Raw genomic sequence first — 18288 nt, 5'->3', positions numbered from 1 at the left:
CATGGTGCATAGTCAACAGGCAACATGCTTGATATGAAGCTTGGGAGCAACATCATGTTTGTTTTTTAACAAATCAAATGAAACACGTCTCTATAAGGCTCAACGGAGTGCTACATTATGCCGACAGATGAGTGAGGCCACAGGCTGGTGTATCTATAGCTGCAGACAGTCCATGCTAACAGGGTGGTGTATCTATAGCTGCAGACAGTCCATGCTAACAGGGTGGTGTATCTATAGCTGCAGACAGTCCATGCTAACAGGGTGGTATATCTATAGCTGCAGACAGTCCATGCTAACAGGCTGGTGTATCTATAGCTGCAGACAGTCCATGCTAACAGGCTGGTGTATCTATAGCTGCAGACAGTCCATGCTAACAGGCTGGTGTATCTATAGCTGCAGACAGTCCATGCTAACAGGGTGGTGTATCTATAGCTGCAGACAGTCCATGCTAACAGGGTGGTGTATCTATAGCTGCAGACAGTCCATGCTAACAGGCTGGTGTATCTATAGCTGCAGACAGTCCATGCTAACAGGCTGGTGTATCTATAGCTGCAGACAGTCCATGCTAACAGGGTGGTGTATCTATAGCTGCAGACAGTCCATGCTAACAGGGTGGTGTATCTATAGCTGCAGACAGTCCATGCTAACAGGGTGGTGTATCTATAGCTGCAGACAGTCCATGCTACCAGGGGGGCACCTAAGCCACTAGCACAACAAGACACGACCAACACACCACACAGTCCAATGAATGATGGAGCTGGGACCAAAACACTAGCAGAGACAGACTGCGGGTGATGGGGATTTGGCTGGGGGCTGGGGATCCACGAATCACTGGAGTGGGGCTGCAGGGCAGGGCGGCTGCAGGGGGGAGGATACGAGGGGGCCTGACCTGCAGGCTGGGGCCTAGGAGGCCGTTGTGATGTAGGTGGTGGAGGGCGTCGCCGTGGACACCAGCCATCTTGGCCTGGTGACTCCTGAGCTGAATGAGCAGCAGGGTCAGCTCCTCCGGCTGCAGTAGGGTCAGGCCCAGGCCAGGGAGAGGAAGAGAGGGAGGGACAGAGAGAGAGCACTTCAACACCTGGCCACCAGGGCGGCAGCAGTGAGGGCTCAGCTCTTCAGGCCCCAGAGAGCTGTGGGCCTAAGCATCCTACCACAATACCTGCTCCTCTCTCCCCGCTACCCACACAAGGCCCTTCAGAGCAGAACACCACTGAATCCACCAGCTGAAAATGGTGCCGCTTTCTGTCTGAAATGTATTACATCGAAGTTCCCTTCAGCATTAATCTTTAATAGTCCTAATATAAAGCAGAGAATAGTTTAAACTGGGTGTGTGATGAAGATAAACGAACAAGACAGAAGCTGTACCGTTTTCCCATGCAAGCTTGGTGCGCTGACTGTGTGTGTGATGTAGCCCATGGCTGGCATTGACCGTCTCTCCAGCTGACTAGTCTGTGGGAAAACAAAGACATTAACAAGTTATTAGGCTACATATCCCATTTCACAGATCAAACAGAATGGCAAATCATAAATGAACATTTACAAGGATGAATATGCCTGCAATGTGTTTCAGATTGTTCCTGGCTTTCTGTCCCCGCTACTGGGCATTCTGATATGTAGCACCCCAAACTTAAAGGGAACTTTACAAACTCATTTGTGCACACAGCATATTTTTTCTTCTATCCATGAATTTATTTCCATCCTTCCTCCTCTTATTTGAAATCAAGTGTGCCCCCAGTTTAAGTTGCTACAGGGTTTGGAAGGTTTGACATTTCTGCTTAACACACAGAATTCCTTGGCTAGACCATCACAGAACCTTAAAAGGACACAAACAACAAGAGATTGAATTAACTACACATAAATTATCCCCAACCTGCCTTCTTAAAATAACATTTGTTTGCTACCAGCGAGAGAAGCACTGTGAGCCATTCCCTCAGAGATTCCCAAGCCAATCTTTTTTTGCTGTATAATAGGTTTTTAATTTAAACGTAAGATCAGTAGAAAGAGACCGTTGCTGATGGTTGAGATGCAGTGGAGATGTTTACAGGGTGCTGAGAGGCCCTGGGCAAATTGAATTAGCCGCTAATAACACACACACACACACGCACACGCGCACGCACGCACACGCGCACACACGCACACACGCACACACGCACACACACACACACACACACACACACACACACACACACACACACACACACACACACACAGACACTCGTGTGATATTCCATAGAGGTACATGGAACACAGCCCTGATATACACACTCAAGCCAAAAAGACATCACCAGTGTAAAAGATGCTGGATCCACCAAAACAAAGTTCATCTGCAGACTAAATGTAGTACCCATAAACCATTGCTTTCTTGGATGATCTCACACATACACTGTGGCTCATTAAAAAAAGACTTTTCCTCTTTGAGTGTTTATGATTATTCTGTGAGCGAGCGGAGCGGCAGGGTTCTATTTGAGAGACATAATTAGTGACTTGGCGTTATGGGTGAATGATGAGGAAACAGAGGCTGGGACATTCTGTTTACTTGGTGTGAGGACAGTGGGCTTGCGATGAGGGCTGCGTGGAGGCTGGTGTGGTGCAGCCTTGTAAAGACAGCCTCACATGTGGGGGGTGTGGCAGCCGGCAGGGAGACAGCACAGGATGAGGATGACGCAGGACAGTGCCGTGTCACAGGTCACACACTCACACACACACGGCCACACAGGCTGGTGTGTGTCTGAGCCTGGAGACTGAGCCGGGCCGGGCTGGGAGGAATGGGTGATGGGGAGGCTCCCACTCACACACACACCCTACCACCTGTGTAGAGGGCCTGGGTGTGGACTGTGTGAATCCTTCGGAGCTTGTGACCGGCATCAAAGTGAAGATGCCGGGAAATTACAGCAGGGCTACTTCTCATGCTCATCTTCCCATGGTCGGCCCTTTCTCTAACGGTTAACGTGTGAAAGTTATTATTCCTCTAAGACAGAGATTAAATGGAAATTCACTACAAACAAAATGACCTCAGTAACTGTGAGAATTAAACCCTTTTATGAAAGATGAACGTTCCTTAGCTGTGAAACATGTAGTCTTGTGCCAGTCCCAGGCTGGTAAACCAGCCTCTTTAACCCTTTAAACCCCAGTGGGTCAGAGTCCTACCTTAGAAAGCTGAGAAAACACCCGTCTAGGAGAACTGGAGCCGGTGGGGGACTCCCCAGGTGGCACCTCATCCAGCGGCTTGACCGTCACCCTGTCTGAGGGGGTGTGTGGCCTGTGGGGCGACAGTGGTTTGAAGGTGGGGACAGATGGGGGGACTTCACAGGGGGAAGGGGGCACAGAGATGGAGCGAGGCATCTCCACAGTGACCCTGAAGGAGGCCGTGTCCAGGAAGTCTGGCCCGGTGTAGATGGGCGCCGTGGGGCTGCCGTGGCGGAACTGCTGGCGCTGCTGCCACTCATACAGCTGCCATACCATGCCCTCCTTGGTGGCCATGCGCTCATCGGTGGACATGCGGAAGTGGCTGAGCCGGTCGTGGGCGTATTTGTAGTCGCTGGGCAGGTTGCGGGGCGCCGAAGGGGAGCTCCCGCCAGACGGGAGTCTGGGGGTCTTTGGCAATGTCTGGTAGGCCTCTACTACCACGGCCTTAGGCTGCAGGGGAGGGGTCCGCCGAGGGAGGGGGAGGGCGTACTCAGTAGTGGGTGTGTTGCTAAGGTTAGGAAAGAGGAATAGAGCCTTTTATAAACTGTGCAGTCTACTTACTTCACCAGGTACATAAATGAGCATCAATACTGAGTTGAAACGAAAGTGCATTTAAGTAAAGTATCAACAGCCATTCAGGCATGACCACTTTATTCCAACAAACGTTACAGTGAAAAAGCAGTTCAGAGCTGAGACATTCACAATCGCCACCAGGGGGAGACATTTATAAAAAGTTTGTTATAATACAGTATGTCAATTGAATGGTTGATATAGGAGCATGGGCTGAGGCTATAGTTAGCACAGCAGGCTGCTAAGGGGAGAACGGCTCATAATAATGTCCGGAAAAGTAAAAAGGGAATGGCATCAAAAACATGGAAACAATGTGCTTGATTTATTTGATACCATTCCACCTATTCCGCTCCCACCGTTACAGCGAACCCTTTCTCCATAATTAAGGTGCCACCAACCTCCTGTGATGGTTAGGGTTATCATCACTGAAGCTAAGGATAAGGTTAAGATTATGCTCAGGATAAGAGTAAAGATTACATTAGTTGAGTAATGTAGGTCTTCTGACTGACCTCTTGGGATCTCCCTTCTGTACTTTGACCCAGTGCTCCACCTGAGCCAGAGCTGTCTTCCTCTGCACCTGCTTCTCTGTGGCTGTCCGTGGGACAAAGCCCCTCTTATACACGATGTTCCCATTCTGCTCAGGGGGCAGCGTGGCGAGGACTGTGTGGGCCTGGCCATTCCTGGGGTGTGAGGGGCCAGGGAGAGTGTCTGGGGAGAGCCTGTCCACCTCTACCTCCGTGGCTGGATGGCTGAGCTTTCTAGGAGCCTCTAACACGTACCTCTCCTCGTCCCCCTGGCTCAGTCGGATCTCCCCCTCTGGAGGCTCCTCTCTCTCGGGCCGCTGGAGGCTCCCTGAACGCGACTGGGAGGGGCTCTTACTGGTGTTGTTGTTGTTAACGTGGTTGGTCTGTGGTACTGCCTGCTGCACTGACATGTCTGGTCTCTCTGTGACTGCCTCTCTGTGAGGGGTGAGAGGCATTAGAGGTCAACAGGGATACTGGACTATAACAGAGGCACTTTACAGTTACCTAGGCTAAAGACAATGACCAAACCTGGCGTTTCTATCACACCAACCCCTGGACATTAGAAACAACTGACATGATTAATCAGCTCAGTGTGATATGGTTAGTGACAAGCTAATATACTGAACAAAAATATAAACGCAACATGCAACAATTTCAACGATTTTACTGAGTTACAGTTTATATAAGGAAATCAGACAATTGAAATGAATGAATGAATTTTCTATGGATTTCACATCACAGGGAAGGAGCGCGGCCGTGGGTGGGCCTAAAGGCAGTTAATGGTAGAGAAATGAACATAAAATTCTCTGGCAACAGCTCTGGTGGACATTCCTGCAGTCAGCATGCCAATTGCACACTCCCTCAAAACTTGAGACATGTCTCATTGTGTTGTGTGACAAAACACATGTGCACATTTTAGAGTGGCCTTCTATTGTCCCCAGCTCAAGTTGCACCTGTGTAATGATCATGCTGTTTAATCAGCTTCTTGATATGCCACACCTGTCAGGTGGATGGATTAGCTTGGCAAAACAGAAATGCTCACTAACAGGGATGTAAAGAAATTTGTGCACAAAATTTGAGAGAAATAAGCTTTTTGTGTGTATGGAACATTTCTGGGATATTTTACTTCAGCTCATGAAACATGAGACCAACACTTTACATGTTGCATTTATATTTTTGTTCAGTATATATTCCCTGAATGCTAGTCAAGGACTTAGTGACCTATAGTAATACATAAAATACTTAAGTTCTGTGTCTTAAAACAAAATATTAATGCTATTCATTCCTCCTTTCCCTCAGATATTAATACAGTAGACTACATTATGGTAAAGTACATGGACACCTCCATTAACCTGAGTTGACTCTGACTCTCAATGCTATTTCCCACTTGAGTGATACTAGTGAAAGCATTCAAATGTCCTTTATTCATTACTGAGTTCCTCCGAAGAGGGAAGGGAGACTACAGGGAGGGGTTTTCAATATGTTTTTAACACCCACATATTTTCATGGAGAGGGGAGTGTAACTAAGTGAGGCTCTTTGGATAGGAGGCAGGCTGGGTTCCCCTTGAGAGTCGAAATGACAGCCATTTTGTCTTTAAACTAATAGCTTGGGGTAGCCTCTTCATCAATGACTCTGTGTAATAGCTCTAGTGATCATTCATTTGTCCCACAGATGAATGTATGAGACTCTCTCCCTCTGCAGGGAGTCATTCATCTGAGATATCATTTATCTGATTCCCAGACCAACACTATACACGTCTAACAAATCACACATTTTTTACAATACAAATATTGACAGGGCAGGTCCTCGATGGACAGTTAACTCAGTTTCAAAGTTCAGAGCATATCAGACATACAGTACCAGTCAAAAGTTTGGACACACCTACTCATTCAAGGCATTTTCTTTATTTTGACTATTTTCTACATTGTAGAATAATAGTTAAGACATCAAACTATGAAATAACACATATGGAACCATGAAGTAACCAAAAAAGTATTAAACAAATCAAATTTGAGATTCTTCAAAGTAGCCACCCGCATTCTCTCAACCAGCTTCCTAAGGTAGTCACCTGGAATGCATTTCAATTAACAGGTGTGCCTTCTTAAAAGTTAATTTGTGGAATTTCTTTCCTTCTTAATGCGTTTGAGCCAATCAGTTGTGTTGTGACAAGGTAGGGGTGGTATACAGAAGATAGCCCTATTGGTAAAAGACCAAGTCCATATTATGGGAAGAACAGCTCAAAAAAGCAAAGAGAAACGACAGTCCATCATTACTTTAAGACATGAAGGTTAAACAATCTGGAAAATGTCAGAAATTCTGAAATTGCAGCCCAAATAAATGCTTCACAGAGTTCAAGTAACAGTCACATCTCAACATCAACTGTTCAGAGGAGACTGTGTGAATCAGGCCTTCATGGTTGAATTACTGCAAAGATACCACTACTAAAGGACACCAATAAGAAGAAGAGACTTGCTTGGGCCAAGAAACACGAGCAATGGACATTAGACCAGTGAAAATCTGTCCTTTGGTCTGATGAGTCCAAATTTTAGATTTTTGGTTCCAACCGCCGGGTCTTTGTGAGACGCAGAGTAGGTGAACGAATGGTCTCCACATGTGTGGTTCCAACCGTGAAGCATGGAGGTGTGATGGTGTGGGGGTGCTTTGCTGGTGACACTGTCTGTGATTTATTTAGAATTCAAGGCACACTTAACCAGCATGGCTACCACAGCATTCTGCAGTGATATACCATCCCATCTGGTTTGGGCTTAGTGAGACTATAATTTGTTTTTCAACAGGACAATGACCCAACACACATTCAGGCTGTGTAAGGGCTATTTGACCAAGAAGGAGAGTGATGGAGTGCTGCATCAGATGACCGACCTCAACCCAATTGAGATGGTTTGGGATGAGTTGGACCGCAGAGTGAAGGAAAAGCAGATCAGCATATGTAGGAACTCCTTCAAGACTGTTGGAAAAGCATTTCAGGTGAAGCTGGTTGAGAGAATGCCAAGAGTATGTAAAGCTGTCATCAAGTCAAAGGGTGGCTACTTAGAAGAAACTGTTTAAAACTTTTTTGGTTACCACATGATTCCTTATGGGTTATTTCATAGTTTTGATGTAAAGAACAACCCTTGAATAAGTAGGTGTGTACAAACTTTTGACTGGTACTGTAAACGAGTGTTAGCTAATGCTCTACTGAAATACCAAGTTCTAGCTTGCTGTCTAATCTGTCTACATGATAATGCTGACATCTTGATAACATTATAATGTAGCACTAGCAGTAGATTCAGACAATGATTTTCAGGAGAAATAGCTTCCCTTGGAGCTGCTAATGAGCACTGAGCAGCGTTGGCCACCAGATGGTACTGTTTCCCAAAACATCAGATCCAACCTTCCTCTCAGCTGTAGAATGCCATTCCAGATCAGCCACATAATGTATGTGCACTGTACACTTCATTTCTCCTACACCACACGCTGTGTCATTCATCTAACCAAACCGGAACCAGTTTGGCCAAACCATATCTTTTTCTCCTTTTAATTGAAACAGCTATTCTTTTTTCCCTATATACTGCACTACTTTTGACCAGGGCTCATGGGGATCTAATCAGTGGTGCACTATATAGGGAACAGGGTGCCATTTGGGACGCATATGTGTTTGTGCCCTGTGATGGAGTAGAGGGAGGAACCTTGTTTGTGCCCTGTGACTGGCCCATGCTCAGCTGGCAGCAGGAGCAGGATGGAGCTCTCATCCATACAGCAGCCAGCTGCAGAACTCAACACCCCATCCATCCCACAGCACAGGAGAGTAGACACTATCAGAGCAGTGTTACACCTGTCCTGCCATGGATGACTGCTCACTGAGTCCCAGTCAAGCAGGCCAAGCTAAACCATGCCATGCCAAAACCACGCCAAGCCAGGCCAGGCCAGGTACACTCCCACCTACAACCCCAACAGTTAAGCACTTTGCTAATGTTTCTACAGGCACATGATCAAGATCAGACTGGGGAAAATGTGCTTTGCTTTGGTGCTGAGAATTGATAGGAAGAGAGAGGGAGGCAGAGGTCTACTGGGAGAGCTACTGGTGGATCCCTGTTTGGACAAGGAGGCATTGGGTTTACTGGGGAATATTGGGGATTACTACAGAGGAGACTATTGGGGATAACTTGAGGGGACTATTGGGGATAACTACAGAGGAGACTATTGGGAATAACTTGAGGGGACTATTGGGGATAACTACAGGGGAGACTATTGGGGATAACTTGAGGGGACTATTGGGGATAACTACAGAGGAGACTATTGGGGATAACTTGAGGGGACTATTGGGGATAACTACAGAGGAGACTATTGGGGATAACTACAGAGGAGACTATTGGGGATAACTACAGAGGAGACTATTGGGGATTACCACAGAGGAGCCTATTGGGGATAACTTGAGGGGACTATTGGGGATAACTACAGAGGAGACTATTGGGGATAACTTGAGGGGACTATTGGGGCAACTACAGAGGAGACTATTGGGGATAACTTGAGGGGACTATTGGGGATAACTACAGAGGAGACTATTGGGGATAACTACAGAGGAGACTATTGGGGATTACTACAGAGGAGACTATTGGGGATAACTTGAGGGGACTATTGGGGATAACTACAGAGGAGACTATTGGGGATAACTACAGAGGAGACTATTGGGGATTACTACAGAGGAGACTATTGGGGATTACTACAGAGGAGACTATTGGGGATAACTTGAGGAGACTATTGGGGATAACTACAGAGGAGACTATTGGGGATAACTACAGAGGAGACTATTGGGGATAACTTGAGGGGACTATTGGGGATAACTACAGAGGAGACTATTGGGGATAACTTGAGGGGACTATTGGGGATAACTACAGAGGAGACTATTGGGGATAACTACAGAGGAGACTATTGGGGATTACTACAGAGGAGACTATTGGGGATTACTACAGAGGAGACTATTGGGGATAACTTGAGGAGACTATTGGGGATAACTACAGAGGAGACTATTGGGGATAACTTGAGGGGACTATTGGGGATAACTACAGAGGAGACTATTGGGGATAACTACAGAGGAGACTATTGGGGATAACTACAGAGGAGACTATTGGGGATAACTACAGAGGAGACTATTGGGGATTACTACAGAGGAGACTATTGGGGATTACTACAGAGGAGACTATTGGGGATAACTACAGAGGAGACTATTGGGGATAACTTGAGGGGACTATTGGGGATTACTACAGAGGAGACTATTGGGGATAACTACAGAGGAGACTATTGGGGATAACTACAGAGGAGACTATTGGGGATAACTACAGAGGAGACTATTGGGGATTACTACAGAGGAGACTATTGGGGATAACTACAGAGGAGACTATTGGGGATAACTTGAGGGGACTATTGGGGATTACTACAGAGGAGACTATTGGGGATTACTACAGAGGAGACTATTGGGGATTACTACAGAGGAGACTATTGGGGATAACTTGAGGGGACTATTGGGGATAACTTGAGGGGACTATTGGCGATAACTACAGAGGAGACTATTGGGGATAACTTGAGGGGACTATTGGGGATAACTACAGAGGAGACTATTGGGGATAACTACAGAGGAGACTATTGGGGATAACTACAGAGGGGACAATTGGGGATTACTACAGAGGAGACTATTGGGGATTACTACAGAGGAGACTATTGGGGATAACTTGAGGAGACTATTGGGGATAACTTGAGGGGACTATTGGGGATAACTTGAGGGGAATATTGAGGATAACTACAGAGGAGACTATTGGGGATAACTTGAGGGGACTATTGGGGATAACTACAGAGGAGACTATTGGGGATTACTACAGAGGAGACTATTGGGGATAACTTGAGGGGACTATTGGGGATAACTACAGAGGAGACTATTGGGGATAACTTGAGGGGACTATTGGGGATAACTTGAGGGGACTATTGGGGATAACTACAGAGGAGACTATTGGGGATAACTACAGAGGAGACTATTGGGGATAACTACAGAGGATACTATTGGGGATAACTACAGAGGAGACTATTGGGGATAACTTCAGAGGAGACTATTGGGGATAACTACAGAGGGGACAATTGGGGATAACTACAGAGGAGACTATTGGGGATAACTAGAGGGGACTATTGGGGATAACTACAGAGGAGACTATTGGGGATAACTACAGAGGAGACTATTGGGGATAACTACAGAGGAGACTATTGGGGATAACTAGAGGAGACTATTGGGGATAACTACAGAGGAGAATATTGGGGATAACTAGAGGGGAATATTGGGGATAACTACAGAGGAGACTATTGGGGATAACTACAGAGGAGACTATTGGGGATAACTAGAGGGGAATATTGGGGATAACTACAGAGGAGACTATTGGGGATAACTTCAGAGGGGACAATTGGGGATAACTACAGAGGAGACTATTGGGGATAACTACAGAGGAGACTATTGGGGATAACTAGAGGAGACTATTGGGGATAACTACAGAGGAGAATATTGGGGATAACTAGAGGGGAATATTGGGGATAACTACAGAGGAGACTATTGGGGATAACTACAGAGGAGACTATTGGGGATAACTAGAGGGGAATATTGGGGATAACTACAGAGGAGACTATTGGGGATAACTTCAGAGGGGACAATTGGGGATAACTACAGAGGGGACAATTGGGGATAACTGCAGAGGAGACTATTGGGGATAACTAGAGGGGAATATTGGGGATAACTACAGAGGAGACTATTGGGGATAACTACAGAGGAGACTATTGGGGATAACTAGAGGAGACTATTGGGGATAACTACAGAGGAGACTATTGGGGATAACTAGAGGAGACTATTGGGGATAACTACAGAGGAGACTATTGGGGATAACTTGAGGAGACTATTGGGGATAACTACAGAGGAGACTATTTGGGAAACTACAGAGGAGCCTATTGGGGATAACTACAGAGGGGACAATTGGGGACACTACAGAGGGAACTATTGGGGACAACTAGGAATGGCCTGCAGGGTGGGAGGGAGGGACTAACCTCTTGATGCCTTGACTCTGCATGAGAGCAGCCTGGTTCATGGCTCGGATCCAACCATTCATGTCCTCCTGTGTGTCGGCACTGAAGAAGTACGTCCTCATCCCACCGTGCTCTGCCTGCGAGCCAATCACAGAGTTCTTATTGTAAATGTAGGAGCGCATTCCTGTGTGGCTCGCCTGTGGAGAGAGAAGAGAAGAGACACATCAGAACAAAAAAAAGGACGGGAAAGAGGGGATGGAGGGGTTGAGGGGTCAAAGCGTACGTTCTGCAAATGAAGAATCAGAGAGAGCAAGTTAGCATATTAGCTCACAATGGGACTCACCAGAACTTACAGAGCCATCACCAGAACTTACAAAAATAATAACAAAAGCACCATTGTCTCTACACTAAAGCTGTTCATGCAACACGCCACGCATGAAGAAGCATTGGTTTTAAAGTTAGACAAGCAGTCAGTTTTGTCTGTATATTTGAAATGTTTCACAAGTCCTAATGCACAGCAAATTCCTCATTAATACCCTTGGGCACAAACTAATTTCACACAAACTTAAAGTAACTCAACATAGCGTACCCAGTTTGACTAGCTATAGCATTGTTACAAAGCACAACCTCTCACCCATATGCACACAAGAGAAATACACAGTACAAAAACACACAGTGAGACAAGCACAACACAATGAGAAACCTCATAATTAGCCTTACCCTGGTCCCTGGCTGCTACAGGCTAGAGTAGATCCGTCTCTACAGTATAGTGTAATGGGCTTGCCCTCCTGTCTGGCCCCTACTGTAAATCTGCCCACCTCACCCCAACGCCCCACCACGTGGCTAATCTCCCCCATCCGGACCTGATAGGGGGCCAACGCTGCCACTGACAACCTACTGTCCAATTACAACACAGATCAGCCTTTTCCCAACACAGTTCCACCCCAAACTACTACACTGCCCAGTCCTCCAGCACAACTAAAACCTTTATACAGATTTCTGCTCTCCAAACCATTCTACTGCCTTTCCCATTACAATACAACCTGTATCATCCAGTACTGCCCAGCATGCTAGTCCATGCATAGTTCCAGACCATCATTTTGCCTGTACTTATTACACAACTCTTCAAAGTAGCACATTCCTGTACTATCTGTTACAATATCCTTCCATCTATCCTGATGTATAATAACTCTGAGTCTGGGTACAGCCTTGCAGTCTCAGAATGCATCCCAAATGGCACCCTATTCCTTATATAGTGCACTGCTTTTCACCAGATCCCTATGGGCCCTTCTCAAAAGTAGTGCACCATATAGGAACTAGGATGCCATTTGGAAATCACCCTATGTCTACCAGGAATCCATCCTCCATTTACCAACAAACAGCAATCCATTCTAAATCACTGAAAACGTATCTTTAGCGTACAACAAGTGCATCCACCATGTCGTGTTTCTGTTTAGTATTGTACTGTGACTTGTGATCAGCTGTAGTGATCTTACTTGGCTGTGGGGTTAACAAAGCCTGTTTTGATTGCAGAGTCCTGTATTATCCAGCAGCATAGTGCCAGCGTGATCCCAACTGAATCCCCCAGAGAAAAGTGCTGAATGGACAGGCCAGACCCAGACCCATGACATAGGGTCCACATCCATACTCACCAGCTCTGCAGTCTACACACACATCAGCAATGTGGGGATGTTTCGTGTAGGAACAGCTACTTACTTTCCACAGTTCCTCTTTCACAAAAAGAGTGTAATTTTAAGGAGAGTATAAATGGAGGAACCTCTGCTATTACCCAGCTCTCTCCCCTCTTTAGCATGGAAGACTTGAAGGCTCTATTTTAAGGCTCCCTTGACATAACATTAGGGGGGTCTGGTCTTAAGCTTTCATTGGGTAATGAACCTGGGTGATTTTCCTACAGGCTGATCTTGACTTTAAGAACTAGTGAGCTTTTGGAGCGGGGTATCAACAGATAGACAGATATCACACTTTAACTTCCAGGACCTATTCCACTAATAGAAACCATGCCAATGAGTCGAATAAAAAAACAATCAAAAAATAATTACATCCGAAATGTTTATTCATTTTGATTTAACCAGAAAAAGCCCATTGTGAACCAGAGTCAAGGGAGACCTGACCAAGAAGGCAGCAACAATCAATACATTACAGAATTAAAATATACAACAATATAATACAATTCAACAACATGATCCAGCCTAAAAACAAAAGCATTTAGACTCCTCTGTAACAGAGTCTCCCATCAAAATGTTTCATTCATTCAGTGGCACTAACATGTCTAGATGAGGCATAAATTGTAGACTATTCCATGCCTCTGGTACACAAGATGAGAAGGCAGTCTTGCCTAATACTGTAAATGTCCTATACATTACAAAACAAATACATTACAAAGCATATTCATCAATGAGCCAGTTCCACATGGCACTAAATGATCTGGCCTGGTTGTACAATACAACAGAAACATTGAAATACAGTCTGCTATAGCTAGATGTGGCTAGATAGACTGAACGTTTGTTGAATGCGATGGTGATGAGGCCAACAGAAAGAAAGGCAAGTGAAACCGGAGAGGAGTGTGGAAAGGGGATGGATGGGAGGAGGATGAGAGGAGGATGGCCCAGCCCAGTGTGAGACCCAGCTATCCCACGGTTCACATGGTGATGACAGTGTCCTGATGACTGATATGGAGGAGGCGGGGCCCAAATACCAGTGCTACAGGGTCTAAACCCTCACAACAACCAATGTGTATCAGGCTTTGACTGATGGGTGGTTCCATGTGAACTTTATGTCGTCCAACAGATTTGACACACAGTTACATCAAGAACCAAAGTTGGCTTCAAAAGGCAAACGTTCAGTGAAATTAGCCTACCTGAATATTTGGAGAAGCGCTGGCATTGTCCATCCATCCGTAATTGATGCAGAAAAATCCTAATCTAATCTAAATGTGCATTCTTATTGGTTTGGTAAATGAAAAGTAGACTATGAGCACGGATGAAGAAGCTAGATGACGGTCCTCTGAGAGGGATGAAGGAAAATAAAATACCTATTCATGCAAGAGGGGCCCGCCAGCGTGTTTCAGGACGGCTGTCCGGGAGGACTGGCACTCGCTCCATCAGTGCACAGTCACAACAGGAGGCCATTCAACCAATAGGAACACACGAGAGATAAACACAGTGAGAAGAGCAAACAGAACAGGAGGGTAAAGGTCATTGACTGGCTCCAGAAAACAGAAGTGTCTCTCTGCTGTTCTCGGCTGGCTAGTCATCAACTCAGAGAGAGTGAATTATACTGAATAAAAATATAACACAACATGCAACAATTCCAAAGATTTTACTGAGTTACAGTTCATATCAGGAAATCAGTGAATTGAAATAAATTCATTAGGCCCTAATCTATGGATTTCACATGACTTGGAGTACAGATATCCATCTGTTGGTCACAGATACCTTAAAAATAAAGTAGGGCGTGGATCAAAAAATCAGTCAGTATCTGGTGTGACCACCACTTGGCTCATGCAACGCGACACATCTCCTTCGCATAGTGTTGATCAGGCTGTTGATTGTGGCCTGTGGAATGTTGTCCCACTCCTCTTCCATGGCTGTGCGAAGTTGGAGCACGCTTTCATACACATTGATCCAGAGCATACCAAATGTGCTCAATGGGTGAAATATTTGGTGAGTATGCAGGCCATGGAATAACTGGGATATTTTCAGCTTCCAGGAATTGTGTACAGATCCTTGCGACATGGGCTGTGCATTATCAAGCTGAAACATGAGGTGATGGCAGGGATGAATGGCACGACAATGGGCCTCAGGATCTCGTCACGATACCTCTGTGCATTCACATTGCCATCAATAAAATGCAATTGTGTTCATTATCCATAGATTATGCCTGTCCATACCATAAGCCCACCACCACCATGGGGCACTCTGTTCACAACGTTGGCATTAGCAAACCGCTCACCCACACGACGCCATACACATGGTCTGCGGTTGTGAAGCCGGTTGGACGTACTGCCAAATTCTCTAAAACGACATTGAAGGCGGCTTATGGTAGAGAAATAAACATGAAATTCTCTGACATTCCTGCAGTCAGCATGCAAATCGCACATTCCCTCATAATTTGAAACTTCACATTATAGAGTGGCCTTTTATTGTCCCCAGCACAAGGAGCACCTGTGTAATATCAAGCTGTTTAATCAGTTTATTGATATGCCACAGCTGTCAGGTGGATGGATTATCTTCGCAAAGGAGAAATGCTCACTGACAGGGATGTAAACAAATTTGTGCAAAACATTTTAGAGAAATAAACTTCTTGTGAATATGGACATTTTCGGGGATCTTTTATTTCAGCTCATGAAACGTGGGCCCAACACTTTACATATTGCATTTATATTTTTGTTCAGTGTAGATCAACATTGATGCTGTTGCTAGAACCAGCAGAAGCAGAAAGCGGACTAAAATACAGACCCACACTAGCAAACACAACACTACAGCAATACACCACAACACCACACTCTGGAGAGGGAAAATGGCTGAAGAGAACATAGTTGGCCATAGGCTGCTAGAACTGGGAGTTAGGCTAGGATAGGATGGGAAACTCTGGTCTTTAGCGCCTCGTGCGTTTTTGATAGGTTATTAACTGGTAGTTGTCTGTATTAACTCTAATGACTTCCCAACTGCAGTCTCATAAAACACTGAGATACCACAGATCTCTCAAATCACAACAACAAACAGCTTACACAAGACAGTGGACAAACAACAAGACAACAACAGCAGACTGGAATGAACCTTCATCCAATAGGCAGTTGAAGTGTTCTGTTGAGACAGTTAACAGTTAACTGAACAGCTTGGGTCCTGTCTAATGAAAGATCCTGGTCTGGAATATGTGATTACCCAGAGCGAGAGAGAGAGCTGAGAGGAACAGAGACCTCTTAAATACATGCACTGGATAATTAGCAGAACAGTATTGAGAGCAGCAACCTCTCACCTAACCGTGAAATACGTTCCCTCCCCGGGCAGAGAGAGAGGCAGAGAGAGAGAGAGAGAGAGAGAGAGAGAGAGGCAGGGAGAGAGAGAGAGAGGCAGGGAGAGAGGAGAGAGAGAGAGACAGAGAGAGAGAGACAGAGAGAGAGAGAGAGAGACAGAGAGAGAGAGAAAGAGAGAGAGAGAGAGAGAGAAGACACTAGAAAATACCTTCAATGTATAATTAATTTCCCCCCCGGCAACAGTTGTCATACAAATTCCATTGTATGTAATGTGAGCTGCAGGAGTAATACCCAGGCCTGCACCACAAACACACACACATACACACATGCACACTCACAGTACACACACCCAGGAGGAACAGAAAGACAAGCACAACGGATACAGTATGAAAGGACTGCAATTGAACGCCGTCAAACCAGCACATCAAACATTCACCCTGAATTGTTCTTCATAAAGGGTCCTCTGCTCTCACTGAGAAAGATATGGAGATGGATATTGTAAACACTCTGACCCAGCAGAGAAACCCATTCTTACTGTCTACTCTGTCTGTCTGTCACACACACTGACTGAAATGTGAAGAAATGGTCTATTACCCCCCACTATCCTTTTCCCTGCTGCCAACTTTTCCCTGCTGCCAACGCAAGAAGAAGGATTTCCCTAATAATCCTGTTTCTATGGACACATCTGAAATCAGGCTACCTGATGGCACTCTGATAAATGCAGAAAACCACCAATGAAAATAAACCATGTTATTTTTGGTAAGCCTATTTGATTCTGAGTTGGGACATATACAGTTTGTAAACCACTTCTAAGACTCCTAAAATCAGTTGTAAACTGACTTCACTCGAGCTAAAGAGGGAGGCTCGCTCGGCTGGTGCTGGTTCTGACCCGCGCCGATCAAATACACTGCTGGAACGCCAATTAAGTGTTTACACGTCCTAATCATTCAAAAGATTGCTCAGAAAACCAGGTGTTTACTAGTTAATAAGGCATAAACAAACTGGTTTCCTATGTTCTACTGTATGTCTGTAATAGGAAACATCCCTGGGCCAGATACAATCAAACAGCAGAGGAATTCAGAGTGTTTGTGTTTATTCCCCCACAGCCCTACTGAGCAGAGAGATAATGATGTTCTAATGTAGGCACAGAGAAAGAGGAACAGAGTGTGGTGAGGAGATGGGATGGGAGGAGATGGGATGGGAGGAGATGGGATGGGAGGAGAGGGGATAGGAGGAGTGTGGAGAGGAGAGGAGAGGAGATGGAGGAGTGTGGTGAGGAGATGGGATGGGAGGAGAGGGGATGGGATGGGAGGAGAGGGGATAGGAGGAGAGGGGATAGGAGGAGTGTGGAGAGGAGAGGAGATGGAGGAGTGTGGAGAGGAAAGGGGATGGGAGGAGTGTGGTGAGGAGATGGGATGGGAGGAGAGGGGATGGGAGTGTGGAGAGGAGAGGAGATGGGATGGGAGGAGTGTGGTGAGGAGAGGAGATGGGATGGGAGGAGTGTGGTGAGGAGAGGAGATGGGATGGGAGGAGTGTGGAGAGGAGATGGGATGGGAGGAGTGTGGTGAGGAGATGGGATGGGAGGAGTGTGGTGAGGAGAGGAGATGGGATGGGAGGAGTGTGGTGAGGAGAGGAGATGGGAGGAGTGTGGAGAGGAGATGGGATGGGAGGAGTGTGGAGAGGAGATGGGATGGGAGGAGTGTGGAGAGGAGAGGAGATGGGAGGAGTGTGGTGAGGAGAGGAGATGGGATGGGAGGAGTGTGGAGAGGAGATGGGATGGGAGGAGTGTGGTGAGGAGAGGAGATGGGATGGGAGGAGTGTGGTGAGGAGAGGAGATGGGATGGGAGGAGTGTGGTGAGGAGATGGGATGGGAGGAGTGTGGTGAGGAGAGGAGATGGGATGGGAGGAGTGTGGTGAGGAGAGGAGATGGGATGGGAGGAGTGTGGTGAGGAGAGGAG

General features: G+C 46.1%; 1 protein-coding gene across 11 annotated transcripts in view; it reads right to left on the bottom strand.

Moving 5' to 3' along the window:
* plekha7b (pleckstrin homology domain containing, family A member 7b) overlaps positions 1-18288 on the bottom strand; it is a 157041-nt gene that overhangs the window by 30320 nt on the left and 108433 nt on the right. For 6 of the 11 annotated variants that reach the window (XM_029767711.1, XM_029767712.1, XM_029767714.1 and 3 more), the window contains 5 exons: positions 11356-11531; positions 4266-4715; positions 3148-3694; positions 1366-1449; positions 890-1009 (listed from right to left, as the gene is read on the bottom strand). In XM_029767711.1, the coding sequence (XP_029623571.1) occupies positions 890-1009; positions 1366-1449; positions 3148-3694; positions 4266-4715; positions 11356-11531 (1377 nt within the window). The remainder of the gene's footprint in view (positions 1-889; positions 1010-1365; positions 1450-3147; positions 3695-4265; positions 4716-11355; positions 11532-18288) is intronic. The other 5 variants (XM_029767717.1, XM_029767718.1, XM_029767719.1 and 2 more) reach the window with 1 other exon arrangement.

This window comes from Salmo trutta, chromosome 12 (assembly GCF_901001165.1).
Source record: "Salmo trutta chromosome 12, fSalTru1.1, whole genome shotgun sequence".
In the NCBI taxonomy this organism is placed as follows: domain Eukaryota; kingdom Metazoa; phylum Chordata; class Actinopteri; order Salmoniformes; family Salmonidae; genus Salmo; species Salmo trutta.
The sequence above is the reverse complement of the archived record's forward strand: the minus strand, read 5'-3'. Positions and strand labels throughout refer to the sequence as shown.